The 18,297-nt window shown below is 38.3% G+C and overlaps 1 protein-coding gene and 1 long non-coding RNA gene across 4 annotated transcripts; both read left to right on the forward strand.

Annotated features, from left to right (window-relative positions):
* Nucleotides 1-6,059: 6,059 nt before the first annotated feature.
* Nucleotides 6,060-11,473, forward strand: LOC138911934 (uncharacterized). 3 transcript variants are annotated; one of them, XR_011417562.1, is made up of 5 exons: nucleotides 6,060-6,196; nucleotides 6,554-6,711; nucleotides 6,764-7,020; nucleotides 11,085-11,334; nucleotides 11,393-11,473. It is a non-coding gene; the product is annotated as an uncharacterized lncRNA (long non-coding RNA). The 3 variants fall into 3 exon arrangements; XR_011417564.1 differs by having other exon boundaries at nucleotides 6,070-6,196; nucleotides 6,445-6,711; XR_011417563.1 differs by lacking the exons at nucleotides 6,554-6,711; nucleotides 6,764-7,020 and having other exon boundaries at nucleotides 6,064-6,196.
* Nucleotides 11,474-12,702: 1,229 nt separating this feature from the next.
* LOC108062019 (uncharacterized) lies at nucleotides 12,703-14,364 on the forward strand. Its single transcript, XM_017148512.3, has one exon. The coding sequence runs from the start codon at nucleotides 12,832-12,834 to the stop codon at nucleotides 14,161-14,163; it is 1,332 nt and encodes a 443-aa protein (XP_017004001.2). The 5' UTR covers nucleotides 12,703-12,831; the 3' UTR covers nucleotides 14,164-14,364.
* The last annotated feature ends 3,933 nt before the right edge of the window (nucleotides 14,365-18,297 follow it).

The following is an 18,297-nucleotide window of genomic DNA, read 5'->3' on the forward strand; positions in this document are numbered from 1 at the left end:
CAGCCGAATGGCCAACAACTCCACGTCACGCCCACAAATATGTACACATTAAGCAGGCAAATGAACAAACCATTTGGCTAAAATATTTTTCCAACACAAAATCTAACCAGCAACACAGCAGTCGTCGTAGTTCATAGAAAACTCTGTGCCAAAAACTATTCTTTACATAATTTATACAAAATTTCGCACTAATTGCAATAGTTAATGCAGATTTCAACCGCATTTGAATTTGTACGTGCCTCGTCGCCCACCCACGGCAGCCCCAGACCGCAAAATATCTCATTTACATACAACGCAACGAAGGACATGCCATCCTGGCCATCCCATCCCTCCCATTTTCGAGAGTCCTGCTGCACTCTGCTGACCAAAGGCGAACAGCTGTGGACCGCTCATGTGAATTGCATGAAGTGCCGCCACGTGCTCCTCTCGTCCGGCAAATCCCGCTCCCGTTTCCGCTCCCGATCCACCGTTTCACACTCCCACTTCCCGTCACCCACTCCCCCTGATTCCCACTGAATCCCCTGCTCCAGTGGCCAGTGAACCAAATAGTTACACGAACAACCGCAATTGATTTTCGAGGGCTGCGGGGCAGCGGCGCTTGGCATATCATGTTTGCCGAATAACTGCACTTTTACCACTTTATTAAATTACATGTTTTCCCCGAAAAACAATGAAATTAAAACTACTCGAACAGCGTAAATGCAAGACACATGTAATAAATTTAGATTCGTATCTAAAAGGGTTAAGTGGAAGTGGAAAACAGAACTTGTAGATTTAAGAGATATTTTCTTGATTTAACTTTTGTTTTTCACCACATTTTATAGATTTCTTTCACAATACTATATTTTATAAGCAAACAAAACAAGAAAGAAAGCTCAGAACACTCAGCTGAATGCGTTTGAGAGAGATGGAGATTTGAAAGCAGTTAAGCAAGCAGTCGCTTGAAAATGCATTATTTACTCATAACTTTTTAATGAATGGTCCGATTTAAAATTTTTTTTTACATTCGACATATATTAAAAAACACTACAAAATAGCTTTTGCATTTTTTTATATTTTCTTAGGTCACATCTTTTGTCTCTTAATAAAAGGATAAGCTTTAATTTTAGCCAACCTTTGAGTTAATTGTCCCCCACAATCGAATTCTATTTAAATATGCCAGACATACCGACCGATAAGTGTATTAAGTGCTTTATTAAATGCATGTGATAATCTTAATTGAAATTGCACAATCGTTTTTGGCCACAGACACTTGGCAGTCGGCTTTTGGACAGTTGAGCTGCTTTTGCTGCTGCTGTTGCTTTTGCTTTTGCTGTTAAGCAGCCAATTAGTTGGACAACAGAACGGAACCGGAAGTGGCAGTGGAATGGGCATAAAACGCAGCCGGAACGGAAATCAGGCCGCTTCGGGTCAAAATCGAGAGCTGTATGCTGGGCATATAGACACACTTGGCAGGGAAATTGATTACGAAGGGCGGAGGGCGAATGGCGAAGGGCGAGACGGGTAAATCACTGGGCTAAATAGACAGCCAAAAAGACGTCCGACGTTTGTTGGTCAGTTACAGTTACACATCAATTGCCAAACAGATGCACTCGCAATCCAACTGGCCAAAAGCAGACGGATGGACGGGCAATAATCGTCTGGGGACATGTTGCTTCTGTTGGAATAAACAGCCGGCAGCCAGACGGATGGATATATGAAATGGGATGGGAGTAGCCGAAAGGGCGGGGCGAAAGGGGCAATCAAGATTATTATTGTTTGGGGCAGCAGCTTACACTTGGAGCAACCGTTTCGCACACTTTAACTTCAACTCATTCACATTTATGTCACTCCATCTGAACCCTCGGAAAACCCCATACCCTTCCATCCACTCGACCCCTCGAAGAACAAACAGAACATTCGGTGGAATTGCTGGGCGTTTCTGGCTTGAAGGACCATTCAAATGCATTGTTGGTGTTTGTGTTCACTAAAACGGTACTTAAATAGAAAAAAAAACAAAAAAAATAAAAACACTAACCAAATAATAGTTTTTCATGTTTTATTAGTCCTTGTTTGCATTAACAATTAGAAACTGGGCAAAAAATGGCATATGAACACCAGTTTGTTTACCCATTAGTTATTTTTAGGCTTGCGCAAATAATTAGATTCAAAACACAAATAATTCGATTGTATAATAAGCATTTAAGATTCACTTCAGCAACGTTATAGAAAACATTTTAAGCCTAATCATATTATATTTGCTCAAGTTCTTAATCCAATTATTTTATTCAATCAGCTTATTTCGAAGTGACCGAGAAGCTTTTATGGTGCTAGAAATTTAAAGTACCAATATATTTTTAGCGAATTATTCTTTTAGCTTAACATGCCCAGCATTTTGAAAACATATTTTTTGAGCTTCCTGATCCATTGTTGTCCCTTGTTTTGTGGGCAGTTTTTAGCTATCTGCATGCAATACTTGTGTTTGGTCAACCGCCCACACAAAGTGATGTGAAATGTAACGAAACACATACATTTTTATCCTTCTTCTCGGCAAAGTATTGGTGTACATGAAAGCCTTTGTGTGCAGGACACTCTCGGTTATAATGCAGTCCAACTGAAAATATGGAGTACATACTTGTGTACAACATGGCTTTCCATTTCAGGCCTTTGAATAATTAATACCACTCAAAATGTTTGTTTCCCCATTGATATATCTTATGTGACACAACATTATAATGCCACATCCACTTGGTATACGTTTGTGGGGTTAAAGTTACTCAACTGCAGAAGCTACGAACCCTTTTCATTAGTACAATTTGAAAAAAGTTCCTAAATGTTACATTAAAATATATATGATAATAAACAGATACATTTTACTTGGGAAAATTTCTTCTAAACTGATTTATGTTTACAAATATTAAGGCAGATTTATGGTGACTTCATCAAAAAAGGTTATTAATAAAATGTATTTGAAGTGCGACCAAGAAATCAAGGATTGGCAGTGCTATAATTGTTAAGTATAGTTTGTGATGGGTGATTAAAATATAAGCTATCCAGTTAAGATAATAATATATTTCTTGAAAGGTTGGGAAGTAAAAATATTGTGTTATCCTTTTTAAAGGGTGTAAGTATGCCTTACTAATCCATTGTTGCGGCAAACTTTAATTGTCCATTTGCTTAGTTTATTCTGTCTTTGATCATTGGAGCTATCTGCAGGACAATTCAATTTATGCGAGATACTTAAATTTTATGCGGCTGTCGATAGCTGACAATGGACCGCATAAACACTGAGAGTGAGATACAAAGAGCATGAAATTGAGGGAAAAAATGGTTAAGTGTTCTTGTAGTATATAAAGTATAATCTCTGGATGCTGTTCTCTCTTCGGGTTCCATGACAAATCTCCTTATCACTGGCCATATAAACATACAAAGACCAGGGGAGCAATTCACACGCACCAACAATGCGGACGAAAAGCTGATAAAGATGTTTTTCTAGCTGCTACTGGTGTTTGTTGTCTTTGCTTTTTTTATGACTTCAATTAACTCCGCTCTGCCGTGTCCTTGGATATCCTGAATATCCTAGCTATCCTGGCCATCCCGAGCTGTGGATGAGAGGATTTGCGTTCATAATTTTTTATCTGCCCAGCTTAAGTTGTCCGCGTTGTTGTTTTCCACATTGTTGGCCCTTGTTGTTCTAGTTGTTGTTCTTGTTGTTGTCTGCGGCATGCATCATTAGTTAGCTTAATGTACTGTATGGATATCGCAGGAACAGTAGTACAACCACGCCCTTCAAGGACCAGGTGCCCAGTCCCACTTCTGAAGTGGGATGAATGTAGGATGTGGAAGGAGTATAGGATGTAGGATGGTGCTGGTCATCAGCAAGAACAATAACGCCGGCGTAGCCATGGATATAGATAGCAATCACGATTCGCACACACTCTCGGCACATCCACATCCACATACACATACACGGCAATACACAAGAGAGAAATTTGCCGCTGAAGAAAAACGGCAATCAATTGCCAAAATAGAATCGTCTTAACGTCTCACTGCTTTCCGAGCCCGGTTGCGCAGTGGTCATTCGATAAGCACGATTGTGCTTATTTCAGTGCTTTTAATTCTCGCCTATTTTTCATGAATTTTAAAACCAAGGACAAATGTAACTAGCACAATGAAGGGTTATACATCCCACTATACAAATACTAAGCACCACACATCGAAAACTTTTTCCACGTAAAGATTCAATATTCTTATTTCGTATCACACTGTTCATTATATTTCTTTGTAATTTCAAGGAATTAATGCAATTTACTCTGTCTTAATATCGCAAAAGTATTTCTAGACAGATCTTAAAAGATGATGAGAAAAAAATGGTCCCCAAAATGATTTTGGAAGTACTTATTAAAGTTGTCTCTGGAAAGTATGCAATGGTTTTTGTGACATAATTTGTTGGGAATACTATTAAATATTAAACTAAAAAAGATAATTGTTTTGTTTAGAGATTCCCGTGCAGTTCGCTCTAAGGTTTTTTTTATTTTTTACGTTTGTTCTTACAGTTTTTTCATTTTAACGAATGCCCCCTGTATTTATTCGGAAAAGATAATCGCAACTAGAACGGCCATTTAGACGGGAGCCCGCTGCTTACGACTTTTCCAGAGCCTAGTAGTTCAGTTCCATGGCTGCACTCCACCTCGATTACCTATACTCCTCCGCAGAGACCCCCTCCCCCCATCCCCACCACCCGTTTCCCATTTCGCGGACGGCCTTTGTGTGTTTGACGTTTATGTTAACATGTGTGTTGTCTGCCGGCGCGTGTCTCTGCGGTGGGCTGCACCAGTGTGTGAGTGTGAGTGCGAGTGGTCGTTGTGTGCGTGCCTGGCCATGTGTGTGTGTGGGTGGCTGAGCATCTGCGGCGTGCCAGGAGCCCAAAGTCTGGGATCTGGGATCTGGAGCTCGAACCGGAGCCGGAGTATCCACCCCTCCTACCTCCCTGCCAGAAACCCACTCGCCATCCGGCTTATGCTGCGTCTCCCGCGCGGGCAAATCGCTTTTGTGTGCGTCGCACAGTGGAGCAAGTTGGGCGGAAAATCGGATGAACACTCATATGTGTCTGATTGTCATAATTTTATGGATGGAAAAATAGGATCTTTAGTGAAAATGAAAATGGGTATAAATGGTACAAAGAAACAATATTTATTTTTCCTTCAAAGTGTTCCGTAAAAGACATTATGGAAATAAAAACAGTCAATGGGTAAAAAAGGACATACAGAAATATTATTTAAAATTATGTTAACAATTTACAAATTCTATAAAACTTTATAACACTTTCATTTCATTTAAAAAAAAATATTAAAAAAAAACAAAAATGTAGTTCATGTCATTGCCAGAATTTTTTTTATAATTATGTTAGAACTAATGATCAGTTTAAATATTAAATATTGAAGTATAACATGGGGGTTGGTGCTTTCATAAAATGTTTAATAAATTTGTTTTATGTTTCATTTCGGCCTGCTTACTTTCAGGCCACAAAAAATAAATATATTTTTGGATAATCCCAATATCTCTGCCTAATCCCGTCCACTGTGCTTTTATGGCCTTTGTTTAACTTTGCTCCTTACTGATGCTTGTTGCTGTCTTTTGTTGTTTTGTTTTGGTTAGCAGTTGAAAAAGCGGGAAGATACCAGTAAGGAGTAAGGGGTCGGGGTCCGACCCTGATACAAGGATGCGAGAACGAGGGATACGGGTTGGGTGGGAATGCCCATAAAAAAGCGCTCGAGGTTGTTAAATTGACAACGTTAAACACTTTGTTTGGCATTTTCTGCATTATTAGGCCAACTGCCGCCGCTTGTCGCTGTAATTGATGCCAGAATCCCGTCATCATTCCGTCTTTTCCCCTTTGCCCATCACGATCTCCATCGAAACAGTGATTTAAATGGCTCAAAAGTTAAGTTTTCGTAATGCGTAAGCGGCTTAGAGGGGTCCTCTCATATATGAGAGCGATTGGGCCAAAGGCCAAAGCCCTTTCGACGACACAAAAGGCTCACAGGCTGTGCGAACAAACATTTCAGTGTTACAGCCTCGTCAGTTGATTTCACTGTCAATTTAAAATGACATTATTATATTGAAAAGTTTTTAATCCCTTTAAGTGGCTGCCAGTGAGCGGAAGGATTGAAATGAGATGAGTTGACTGGATCAAAGCAATGAAGCAGGAAACGCGGTGAGCGGGGAATTGCTATTTTATGCATAAAATTCGATTAAATGCCAGAAAGGTTAAGAACAAAAATCTCTGACTCTGACATCCTGCGCATCCTGATGCGCTACTTTATCCTTAAATTAGGCACGAGCGCACGTAAATCTGTTGAATGTCATGTCAAAAGGGCAAAAAGCCAAAGCTCGTAAAGTCAGCCACTTCCTTTTCCTTTCTTTTATTTTTTTTCTTTTTTTTTTTTGGTTTTATGACAAAAGGCAAAAAGGATTATACACCAACCCACCAAACTTCTCTCGAGCAAATCGCATAAAATGCAAAAACGTATTAAAATTGACAATAAAGCGAATTTTTTATGTTTATGTGCAGAGAGGGAAAGAGACTACGTTTCAGGATAAGGGGAATCGTTTAAATTTTTTAAAATGCCGAACCACTTTAAAGCTCGTTATGCATTTTTTATGCCGCCTCAAAGGGCCGAGCAAGCGGAAAAATAAGCATGAGCACAAGCGAAACCAAAGGAATATAAGGCGAGTAAGGTTCTGTTTATTTGCCACTTAATTTGCCTCAGTCTGTTTGCAGCTTTGTTCCGCTTTTGCCATCGTGCCATCCAGCCACCACCCACTGCAGCTCCACTCGAGTACAAAATATCCGCTCAGCTGCAACTTATGAGGCACCTGCTACGAAAACCCCCACCCCCCTCCCATATGCATAAGCACGCCGCCCTAACATCCTCCATCTTCAGCAATTCCCAGTTCAAGTTTTCGCCTTTTCGTGCAGCCCTTAAGGATCTACTCTATGCTTGATAGTTTTCCTCGAGGCAAGGTGTGAAAAACAAAGTATGACATATTTATCAATGAAATGTATTTAGCCAAATTTACGGGAAAAATGTTTTTATATTATTTTATAAAAACTAAAACAAAGATATATGAAGGATTTTTGGGAATCTTATAAAGTCTTAGTTCACAAATCTATTTATCATATTCAAAAGTAATCTGATTAAAATTACAATAGGTTAAGCAGCTAAAGATATCCCAAAAGTAAAAAAAACTTTAAATATTTTTATTTCCACCCAAAAATATTTGTAAATATTACAACTTGCCCTCAAGCCAATTACCCATATTTATATCTATAAAACCTTCACAAAAAGCTCAATCAAATGTGAACTCAATAATTCATAAATATTATGATAATTTTTTACAATAAGAGTACACTCATTATTTTTTCACAGCCTGTAATCAAATTAAAACACTAAATTACATTTGAATGCATGCAAATATCTGGGTATAAATGTAAATCTACCGCTATTATGCTGATAATTTTTTTTACACTCCACATTCACCTGCAAGTGCTTTGAAAAAATTTGCACTTTGTAAATACACAGCGCTCACTTCGCCATTCATTTATAATTTATTCATTGTAACACTTGTTTAAATTTAATTCTTTTTTCTACTTTTACCTAGGGCATTTATGCATCGGTTTTGCCCTGGCGGGTTTTTTGCCAATTTTTCACCCTTCTTTTTGTGTTGGAGTTATTACAGAAAGTTGGGAAGCATAAAAATTTCTTACTACTTGTCTGCAACGAACCGTAAAAACTTATGACTTGTCTGTTGGGCGCACACAGTCATATAGGTGGGTATGCTACCCCTATACCATCCCTTAGTTAAGGAGGGGAGGGGCGGAAACTGACCTGGGAGACGCGGCGAGGAGATCTATATCCGCTTTGTCTGCCTGGAACAGACCTTGGATGTTGTTGCACTTTGTTGTTTGTTTGTTTGTGCCGGTAATATTTCCTTAAATCGAGTAAACAAGTGGAGTTCAACAAAGCGGAAACGGAAGCACAATGCGTAGCTTTCGCACACACTGAAACACACGCGAGTATGAGTGTTGCTTGCTTCACATATAAGGAAAGAGGAGCTGGAGCTTCCCAAATGTGAGGGATATTGTCTCAAAATATGGCGGCAAATATATTTTCGCTCAGCTGCAACAACACACAACTGAGAAAAGCAGCTCTGCTCCTCGCTTAGACATATCTTTTTGTTTTTCTTGGAAATTGCTGTTAAAAATAACAAAAGCCCGTCGTGAGTTCCTCTTGCTTGCTTGCCAAGTTACATCCTTCCTTTCGCTGTTGTTTATCTTAGTTCCACCTCCATGGAGGAGCTCCACCATATCATCCTCACCCACCGTCAACCTCATTTACCCACTCAATTGAAATCGAGACACAAGGCGGCAATTGTATTTATTTGCACTGCTAAATGGCATAATCGAAGGCAACTCGGGTCAAGGACTGCCAAATGTTCCCGGGGCCATGGATTCCCCTTTGGATTTCCCTTTGGATTCCCCTTTGGATTCCCCAGATTCGACAGGCTTTGTTGTCGTGTTGTCTCAATTGCATTGGATCTTGACCCGGTTTTAACTTTCCATTACAGGCACTTTGGATTGACACGCTCTGGGGTTTATGTAAGCAAATCAGGGGATCTTAAGAAGAGCTTTAAAATTATCGATATTTTCGATATTTTGACAACATCGATTTGATAATATAGATGTTCTAAAGGGAAAACACTAATTAAATATCGAACAGAGCTTTTAAATTATTAGTATTTTCGATATTTTGACATTGATTTGTTAATAAAAATGTTTTGATGGGAAAACACAAATTAAATATCGAGAAATAGAAAAGTGTCGATATATTTTAAAGCTCAATTTTAAAGATAATTTATTTTTTATTTCATGATTTATTTACTTATATTCTTCAGAATTCCATACTGAAATTCTGCCAATGGATTCCTGGAAAATGCGAAATGTATTTACCTAACAATTATTATTTACTCTTGCTCTCCAATTAGTGATTATCAATAAGCAAATAGCATCTAAGATGGTTCTTAGCCCCGAAAATGGTTGACAGATTTTCCGCCTTCCATTTCTGGGGCAGCTTTTTCCCTTGAAGTTGACTAAGAAACCGACTGCAGGAATAACTTCAAAGTAATGTTAGGTAAAGTTAAAAAGGGAACATTTATTAAATTCCACTTAACTTCCTTCGCCGGTCTTTAGTCACTATACTTTACTCAGCTGCGGGGAGGGGGTGGAAATTCTCAGGGAAAAGAGCAGGGAAAGCTAACTAAGAAGTTTTGAGCTGCTGTTGATGTTTTCGCTGGCATATTTCTCGTGCCTTTTCATCTCTTCAAAACTGCCAACATAGCTGGCAAGTCGTCCTCCAAGGGGACGAAGTTCAAGAGCTTGCCAGCAATAACTTTGAATAGGAGAGAGACACATCGTTGTAGCTACCAAATTGTTTGTCATCAAATTATGTATATGGTCGATTGTTTTTGTAGGGCCAAAACCACGGCGACAGGGTGGAAAACAAAAAACGGGCATCATTAAAATGCTGTTACCGAGCCTTTGGCCTCCGGATTTTGGACTCTGGACTCTCGTTTGTGGACTCTGGACTTTGGGCAATGCCATGGCTTGACCCCGAAACTCTTCTGTGTCGACAGAGGGCAACCGCAACCAAGATTGTTCAGGCATATACCCTTTTTTAATTTGCAACATGTCATTGGCAGAAAGACAAGTAAAAGGGACGAAAGGGGGGTTATCCCCCTGCCCATGCCCCCGCCACGCCCCCCGCCAGCTCACGCTTTGTTGCGCCTTTTGTTGGCGGGCCTTCTCTTGGTTTTTCCCAACGCTCCTTTTTTGCGCTTTGGCCAAATAACCCAAGCAAAAACAGAATTAGCAGCAACGCCGACGACAGCGACGGGAAAAACACAAGATGAAGCGCAGGCAAAACAGGACACGGCCGAAATTCACGGCGAGGGGTGGTCTTAAAATCATGTAAAAACCATGAAGGGTAAAGAAATAATATGCCTATTTAAAGTATTAGTTAACTCTGAAAACAAATTGCACATATTATTTAAATTTAAATAGCTTGAGCTTGAAAGTTATCGATATTTTCAATATTTTCGCAATGTCGTTTCAAAAAAAAGGAAAATGTACTTATTTTTTCAAGCTCTAATATATTTTAAAACAGAATGTGTTTTAACCATCTTAATAAATTAAATAAAAGAAGGTTTACGTTAATCGTAAATTCTATTTATTATTATTTCTATCAACCAACTCACTTTTTCATACGCCAAAAAATATGCCCTGCTTATTTTACTAAGAATTTTAGCATCAAATTTAAGATTCTCCCAAATGGCAGACATCTGTATGATTTATTTGCCAAGTTTCCATTTTGTAATCAATACTCGAAAACAAATCTTTCAATCGACCTACGACGGTCACCGCAAAAACATATACAGTGTGATAGACGATGGGAAATGACCAAAAAAAAGAAAGGCAAGAGAGAAAGGTACGAGGTTTTGGGGAAAAACGAGAAAAAGGAAAAACAAAAGAAGGGAGGAAAAGGGAAGATTTGGGAGCAAGTGGGATAGCAGATACAATGTCATACAAATGACCCATATTAAATTTATTACGGCACCGGGAACAGCACAATGAAATTCAATAGCCAGAGGAGAAGAGAAAACCTAATGGCAGGCAAAACAAATCAGCAACGCCTAAACCGGCAGACTTATGTACATATAAGAAATATATATTGTGCTAAATATAGGAAGTGGTTACTTGAGGGGAAAAGGGGAATGCAAATCAGCTTAAAGTCGATTTTTTGGGTAAACTTTTTCTCTCACTTTTCCCTTTTTCGATTATATTTTGCTTCCGTTACGTTTTGCTTACTCCTGGTCGGCTTCCCAAATTGATTTATAATCCTGTCTCGAATTTCCCCCCTTTTTCTTCGGTTGTTTGGGAGTATTTTTAAAGAAACTTTTGTCTCATAGCTCACAGCACAACGCTCAGATTTTAATGAAATATTTCAATTACTTTGCGATTAATTGGGAAAACATTCTCCCCGCAGCATATTCAAGGTGAAGCGTCGCAGCATTTCGTGACACAGCATCGAATTTTCTTTTTGTTTACCTGCGACATGTGCACGAAGCCCATTATCCTGCAGCTAATTAAGAAACGTGAGACAAATGACAAGCGACCGAATAAAGTGTGGTGTGCGACATGTTCAAAAAAGAGACATGTACGAATAAAAATGAAAGACAGCACTACTTTCGTAAGATATTGATGAAATACTGGACCACGAGATTAGAAATACTCTGGTAAATAACAAATATTAATAGTATATTGGCAAAAAAAAGTTACAAATAAATTTCCCAGAATTACAAGACATTATTATAATAAGTTTTAAGTACTTTTGAAAGGCTCTTGGCAGAAATAAAATTTATTGTTGTTAGAAATGGATAAAAATAAAACTTGATTTTTATAATACTGTCAAAAATGTTATTAAATGGTATTTATAATAAAACGGATAAAAAGTTTTAATTTAATTGGAAAAACTTTTTTAAATCATTTATCAAAAATCTGAAAAACACAAAAATTAATTTAAGTATTTAATTACTTAGTTACAATTTAAAGTTGGAAAATTATTTTCTGTTTTTCTTCATATTATTTTCACAAATTTAAAGCTCAAGTGTCATATCCAAAAAACGAAATTCCCAACTTTATATCCCAATGTGAAGCAAAATAAAACACATAATCCGAGAAACACATACCCGGCAAATACATAAGTACAAACACACACAGAGACAGCGTGCTGGGCTTAAGACTGAAGCAAGAAATTTATTAATTATCAACTGGCCGAGACTGAGATTGTAGATATTCTGCCACTTTAGCCTCGAAGGGTCGAAGGAGATGGAGGAGGCGGTGCTCCATCCCGAATAAACACCCACCCAAACACACAGACAATCACAGCAAAGTCCTGATTGGCATTTAAAGCTCTTTAGGATAGCTCTCCAAGCCATCCATCGAATCGAAGGATCTTAAGGGGTGGGAAATGAGGGGGAGTGGAAAGGAATCGAGGAGGCTGACAGCAAAAATCGAAGTGGAGTGACTACATTGAGCCTCAGCTGAGCTGCTTAACACTGCCAGAGTTCTGACATAATCCATGCAATTGTAAATTTAATAAGGCCAACCGAAAAGGGGGCGAACGGGAGGCGTGGCACTTGGGATTTGTTGTCGTGGTGTTCTCGGCGGCAGTGAGACAGTGAGTCAAGCCAATTAAGCGATCCAAGGAGCTGTGGTCATGGGCTTTAAGAAATTAGCCAAGAAAACTCTCAAGTGCCCAAGTGCACTGGCATCGTCCTTGCGCTTTGAAAGCTAAGAGGTTGAAATCTTAAACCAATTCCCTTTATGCGGATTCCCTTAGTGCAGGAGCCAAGGAAAATAAGCCAAGCCGAATTTAAAAATCCTGAAGATTAAGTAAAATGAGTAGATTAAAAATATCACATGTCCTTTAAAGGTACATACAATATACACACAGATTTAAAAATTTATAACCTGTTCTGATTTTAGTTTAAGAAAACCACACATAAATGTTTTATCGAATCAATATTGTTAAAATATCGAAAGTATCGATAATTTTCGAGCTCTATATCAAATAGCAAAGTAGTTGTCGTTTGTTATTTCAAAGTGAAATAAGAAAGGAAAAAAGATTTATCAACAAAACTTAGTCACAATTACTACAAATATTCTTTCAAAAACCCTCTAATTTAGTTAAACTCTTTAAACACTCTTATATTATTATTAAGAACTGCACGATGAAATCAGAAGTCGTGAGTGCCGTATGTTTGAAGCTAGTAGAGTTCAGTGTGATGGACAATTCGGAGAAATCGGCTCGAAACTATGCTAATGATTTACTCTCAAATATGGAACTCTTTTGGCGCGGGAAACTGGTTGATGGGCTTCTCGTCTATCTGACAGTGCCAACGTTTTCTAAGGAGCCTCGCAAATGTGTAAAGTCCCTGAGAGTCTTTCACGAACTAACTACCCACTGCAGCGAATGGGATCTCAACTACCTGGCCATGAACACTAATATACTCCATTTGCTGAAGGAGCTCCTGGAAACACCAAATACAAGGGAGCTCATTATCCGCACTTCACTTTCCTTGATCAGCAACTTGATTCTGGCCGGTTGGCGTATACGTGATGCCATTATCGACAAGGGAATACTCAAGGCCCTCCTAAAGCTTATGAATCCCCATCGCAAGGAGCTGAACAAGTACAAGGCTCTTTTGGCTCAGATCATATGGTTGCTATACCAGTTGCTCAGGTACAAAGTTCCGGGTCCCAAGAAGAGTGCGATCATGGGAATAGCCGTTACTTTGAGTAAACTCCTAGTTCCCAATAGAGATGTGGACATACTGCTGCCCCTTTTGAGACTCGCCCGTTTGGTCTCCGAATATAACTCGGTTATGCTTCCTGTGATGATCCATTCGGGTCTCCTCAGTCGTGTGGCCCCCTTCGTCCTAAGTCCTCTGACAGAACTCAAGCGAGAGGCCATCTTCGTGTTGGCCAACTCCTGCATGCAGCCCTGCAAAAGGCGGAAACATCTACTGTATCGCTTTCCCAAGCGTATCATCCTCTATATCAACGACTTGTTCCTTTCGGGACCCGTGGAAATCCGAGTCATGATCCTTCAGCTGCTGGGCGGTATCATCGATAATAGGTGTATAAGAACGGGGATGATGCTGCGACTCATTCCCAAGGTCATTCAGTGTGCCAGTGGGCGGGAACAGGAGGCTGAGGTGCGAAGCGCAGCAGGATGGACCCTGGCCAGTTTGGCCATGCACTTGGAACCGAAAAACTTTCCCATTTTCATCCGATTCAGTGGCTATCATGTGCTCTGCCAGATGCTACATACCCAACTACCGGTTCAACTTTTACGAAATGTCCTGTGTGTTCTTCTGAAGCTCATCGAATGCTATCCCGCTATAAAGCCCTTTTTGATAAGTGTTATGTGGCAGTCGGATGTTTGGCCAATTCTAAAGAAGTTACTCGATAGTGGGAACGCTGCAGTCCGCACTTTGGCCACTTTGCTGGATCTTCATGGCGAGAGGGATGTGTGTTGGGTGGATGTTTTAGGTAATTAGGTGCGGGTTCTTTATTTAGATCTTCAAGTATTTGTTTTCTTACAAGTACAAAGAACTTTTCTAAATTTTGCTTTTAATACTTGGACTTCTTTTAAGTTCTTCTAAAAATAAAACACAATCTAAAGAACTTTTCTAAATTTTGCTTTTAATACTTGGACTTCTTTTAAGTTCTTCTAAAAATAAAACACAATCTAAAGAACTTTTCTTATTTTTGCATTTAATATTAAAATTTAACATCTTTTAAAATGAAAACAGATTTTTAATATTTTTATGAATATTATTGAGAAATGTGAGGACTCATTTTATGTTTTTTAATCTTTTAAATACCAAGAATATTTATAGATGTTGGCTTTTATATAAATATTGTAACAAGTTTAAAATCTCACAAAATTATTTCAACAAATTTATGACCGACCCAAAAATACCTGTTTAAATTAACTTTATTTATAAAGTTAGGGATAGAGAAAGCTTTTATATGTCACATTGCCCTAGTGTAAAGTAACCCTTATTAAAACGCTTTCGAATTTTCGTGTCAAACAACGCACACATTTTCAGTTTATTTTTGAGCTGCAAACGATTCAATTATTATTACACACGCTAATTGAATGGCTACCAATCTATGCTAATACATATATTATTTATGCATTTTTCCGAAATTTTGTTTTCCTTCCCATTGTTGTTGGTGTGGCATTTGTAGCGAGAGGAGAAAACCATAAAAGTTGCTCCGCTGCTGCCGTCGCTTTTACCATTTCAATTTGTTTGTTGATTTTTTTTTTGTGTGTTTCAGACTTTTTTTGTATTTTCGTTGCGGTTGTTGGGCGAATTTACATTTTCTTTTTTGCGCAAAAATTTCACAAACTAATTGTATGTAAATATGTCAAATGTGTGTCGTCAACACCTGCATACTTGTGTGCGTGTGTGTGGGTGTGGCAATGGGGTGTGTTTGTATTGCATATTGACAATTTCATAAATGCGGTAACATTTTCAATTAAATATGCGCAGCTCCGGCAAACACAGCTGCACAAATCGCCACACACACAAACGCATTTTTCTGCCACGCCCACACAGGAAAATACCGCCTCCCCCTCATACACCCCATCAATCCTGGGAAAGTCGATTGATGCGATATGTACAATGTACATATGTGCAGGTGTGCAGCTTTTTGGTCGGTTACAAATTGCAAATCAATCAATAAATAATTGAAATGAAAATCATTTTGCTGGTTTCAACTTATCTTCTGCAGACTCTTACTCTGCATTCGCCCCTATGCGTTTCGATTCGATTCGTTTCGATTCGGTTCGGTTTGGTTTGGATGGTTTGACTACGTATGCAAATGGGCAAAATTGTGTACATCTATCACTGGGATCGCATCAGAGCCCAAATCGAAATGGCCCAGACAGAACTGGGGAACTGGAACTGGTGACTGGGAACTGGGCGGAAAGGTGACAGACAGACCAGGAGCAGAGAATAAATTGCGAGTCCTTTGCCAGGTGTGTGAGATTAGAGATGAACTAAACTGTTCGCATATTTCTTATTGCGCACAGACGCAAAACGATACATTTATTGAAATGAAAAGCTTACGCATAGGACTTTGAATATTTAATGTATTTATGTTTTATAAATATTTATTTTCAATATAAAACTACAACTTTGAATTTTTAATGGAGTAAAATTTAGGAACTTTATTTTGAAACGAAAGAAATAAACATGTTTCTACATTCTACATTCAGAAATATTTTTTTAAGCTTATAAAATTTCATTTTGTCACATTTGGAATTTTTTTGCACTCAATCTAGAGTACAATTAACATTTTATGTATACACCAAAATATATTTTTAATTACAATTTTATTTTAAAATTTCATTCATTGATAAAGTTACATGAAATTACTTTTCTGTAAGTCTGTGAATTTCTTTAAAATAGTAACCTTTCGTAAGTAACATTTCGTTCTCTGTTTGCTTTAACCTTTGACTCACACAAATAGACTTCATCTTGTTATTTTCCAATAGATTTCCAATATCAGATAACTCACACATCTCTAAAATATTTGCGTTCTTGTTTAATTTTGATTGTCTTATGTTAAAGATTTGGCATTTTAATTGTATAACTAAAATAGTTATTTATTTTGTGCAAAAAGCAATTTCATAAAATTCATTCTGGCTTTTTATTTTATTGGAAATAATGCTGATAACCGATTTGGCGCCTTCCCAAGCCAAAATGTTTGTCATTTTCAATTTGAAATTCTGTCAAAATCTCTCTATACTGAGGAGAGGGGAGGGGTTTAAGTGGGTGGGGGTGGTGGGTTGCCACTTGGCTCAACTTGTGTGCCGGGGGAAAATTCGCTTAGCCAGCCACTCCAGTGAGCTGCTGCATCTACGGGTTAAATTTAATTTCCAAAAAGTTCCCATTTTGTTATTCCTTTTTGTTGTAGCTCGCTTATTTTTTTCCTATACATTTCTTTCATTTTTTTTTTGTTTTTCGCGACGCTTCGTTTTTGTCGTTATGCCAAAATCCCGCACAAATCCTTTGAGCCAGCACACGAACAGCTGCTTTTGGCCAGGGAGTCATATTGTTGTTGCCTCTATTCGGCGCTTTTGTTGTTTTAAGCGTTGCTGCTTTAGTTGCAGATTTACGCACCAACAAATCGTTGAATTTTATTTTTCAGCACTAGAATGGTAGTAAAAGACTGGGAAAAGGGCGCGACATTTTCAATTTCGCCTGTGCACTTTGGTCCATCGATCCGATCTTGATTGCATTTTGTAAATACAAACAGCAGTAGGCTAGACAAAAGGCATATACACATATGTATGGTGCAATATCCACCCGCTGCGGCGACAATTCAATCAATTTGGACACCTGTCAGCTAGGCTCAGGTGACAATTCTCAGCAGGTCTCCTCTCTCTACTTGTTTATTTGTCTTGGACTAACTTAAATATTTTAGCTCCGAAGCTGAGCTGACTGCTCATAATCAATTAATTTCTCTTGACAACAATACAGATTTTATGCTACATGAAGCTTTGAAAATATGCATGATTGATAAAGCATTAAAGTGCTAACTGATGGCTTTTATTTTTTGATTTTCAACTAGTAAACAAAAAATAAACATCATTCAGATTTGAAGCCAACAAGGCGAATAATTAATTTCTTAGGCTTTAAATAATTTAAATCGCTGAAATTTGTACACACATTTTTTAAAAATATTAAATAAAAATATTTGCTGTTATTTATTGCTTAATTATTTGTAGACTTTTAGAGGAAAATTATTCTTAGTTATTTTATACAAAATTGAAGTTTTTTTGCAAAGAATTAATTTGAAAACTAAATGTAAGTTTACGCAAAAGTATTAAATAATTTTATTAATAAAAGCCTCTGTCGCATGTCTAAAATATCTTAAATAAATATAAGTACAAATCTTGCTCAGTCATATTGCATTTTAGATCTAAATACTTGAGTGTCCTATTCCCATTCTTCATCATCGATAAAGTTCACTTGTCCGATTTTAATTACTTGCTTAAAATGGCCTATATACGTTAGTAATTTATTCTGTAGTAACCGTAATTTCAAGGACCTTTCATGAGGGCCCGAAACGTTTTTAATTTCTAAATAAACTTTGCGGCTGTGCAGGGATAGGCAATGGCGTGTTGGCAATGGCGTGTCAAGAGCAGGTTTCTGCCACCAGGAGCAGCAGGAGAAGCAGGAGGATCAGGAGTGGGAAAAGGAGCAGGAGCAAGAGCATCATCACACAGAGCCTTGCAATCTAAATAAAGCTGAAGCCGAAAAATAACCCCGAAAAACCCTTGAACCGAACTTTTGCCACTTTCCCATTTTCCATTTTCCCACTTGCAACGAGCGAGCGGCGCAAATGAAGTGCCACATGAGCGAATTGCGAGTGCGGGTGTAAAGGCAAGTGCATTTGAGCGAGTGCGAGGGCGAGTGTGATTGTGCAAGTGTTTTTATTAAAACCGAATGACAAAGTTTTCCCTCGAACAGAAGCTGCCGTTTCCACTGCTGCAGTTTTCCAACCAGCCAGCCAGCTAGGAAAAGAGAGCCCAAAACCCAACAACGTCAACAACAGCCAAAAGCTAATTTACACTTTTGTTGTTTCGGCTACTTTATAGACGGTGTGTATGTGTA

This window comes from Drosophila takahashii, chromosome 2L, assembly GCF_030179915.1.
Source record: "Drosophila takahashii strain IR98-3 E-12201 chromosome 2L, DtakHiC1v2, whole genome shotgun sequence".
Lineage (NCBI taxonomy): Eukaryota > Metazoa > Arthropoda > Insecta > Diptera > Drosophilidae > Drosophila > Drosophila takahashii.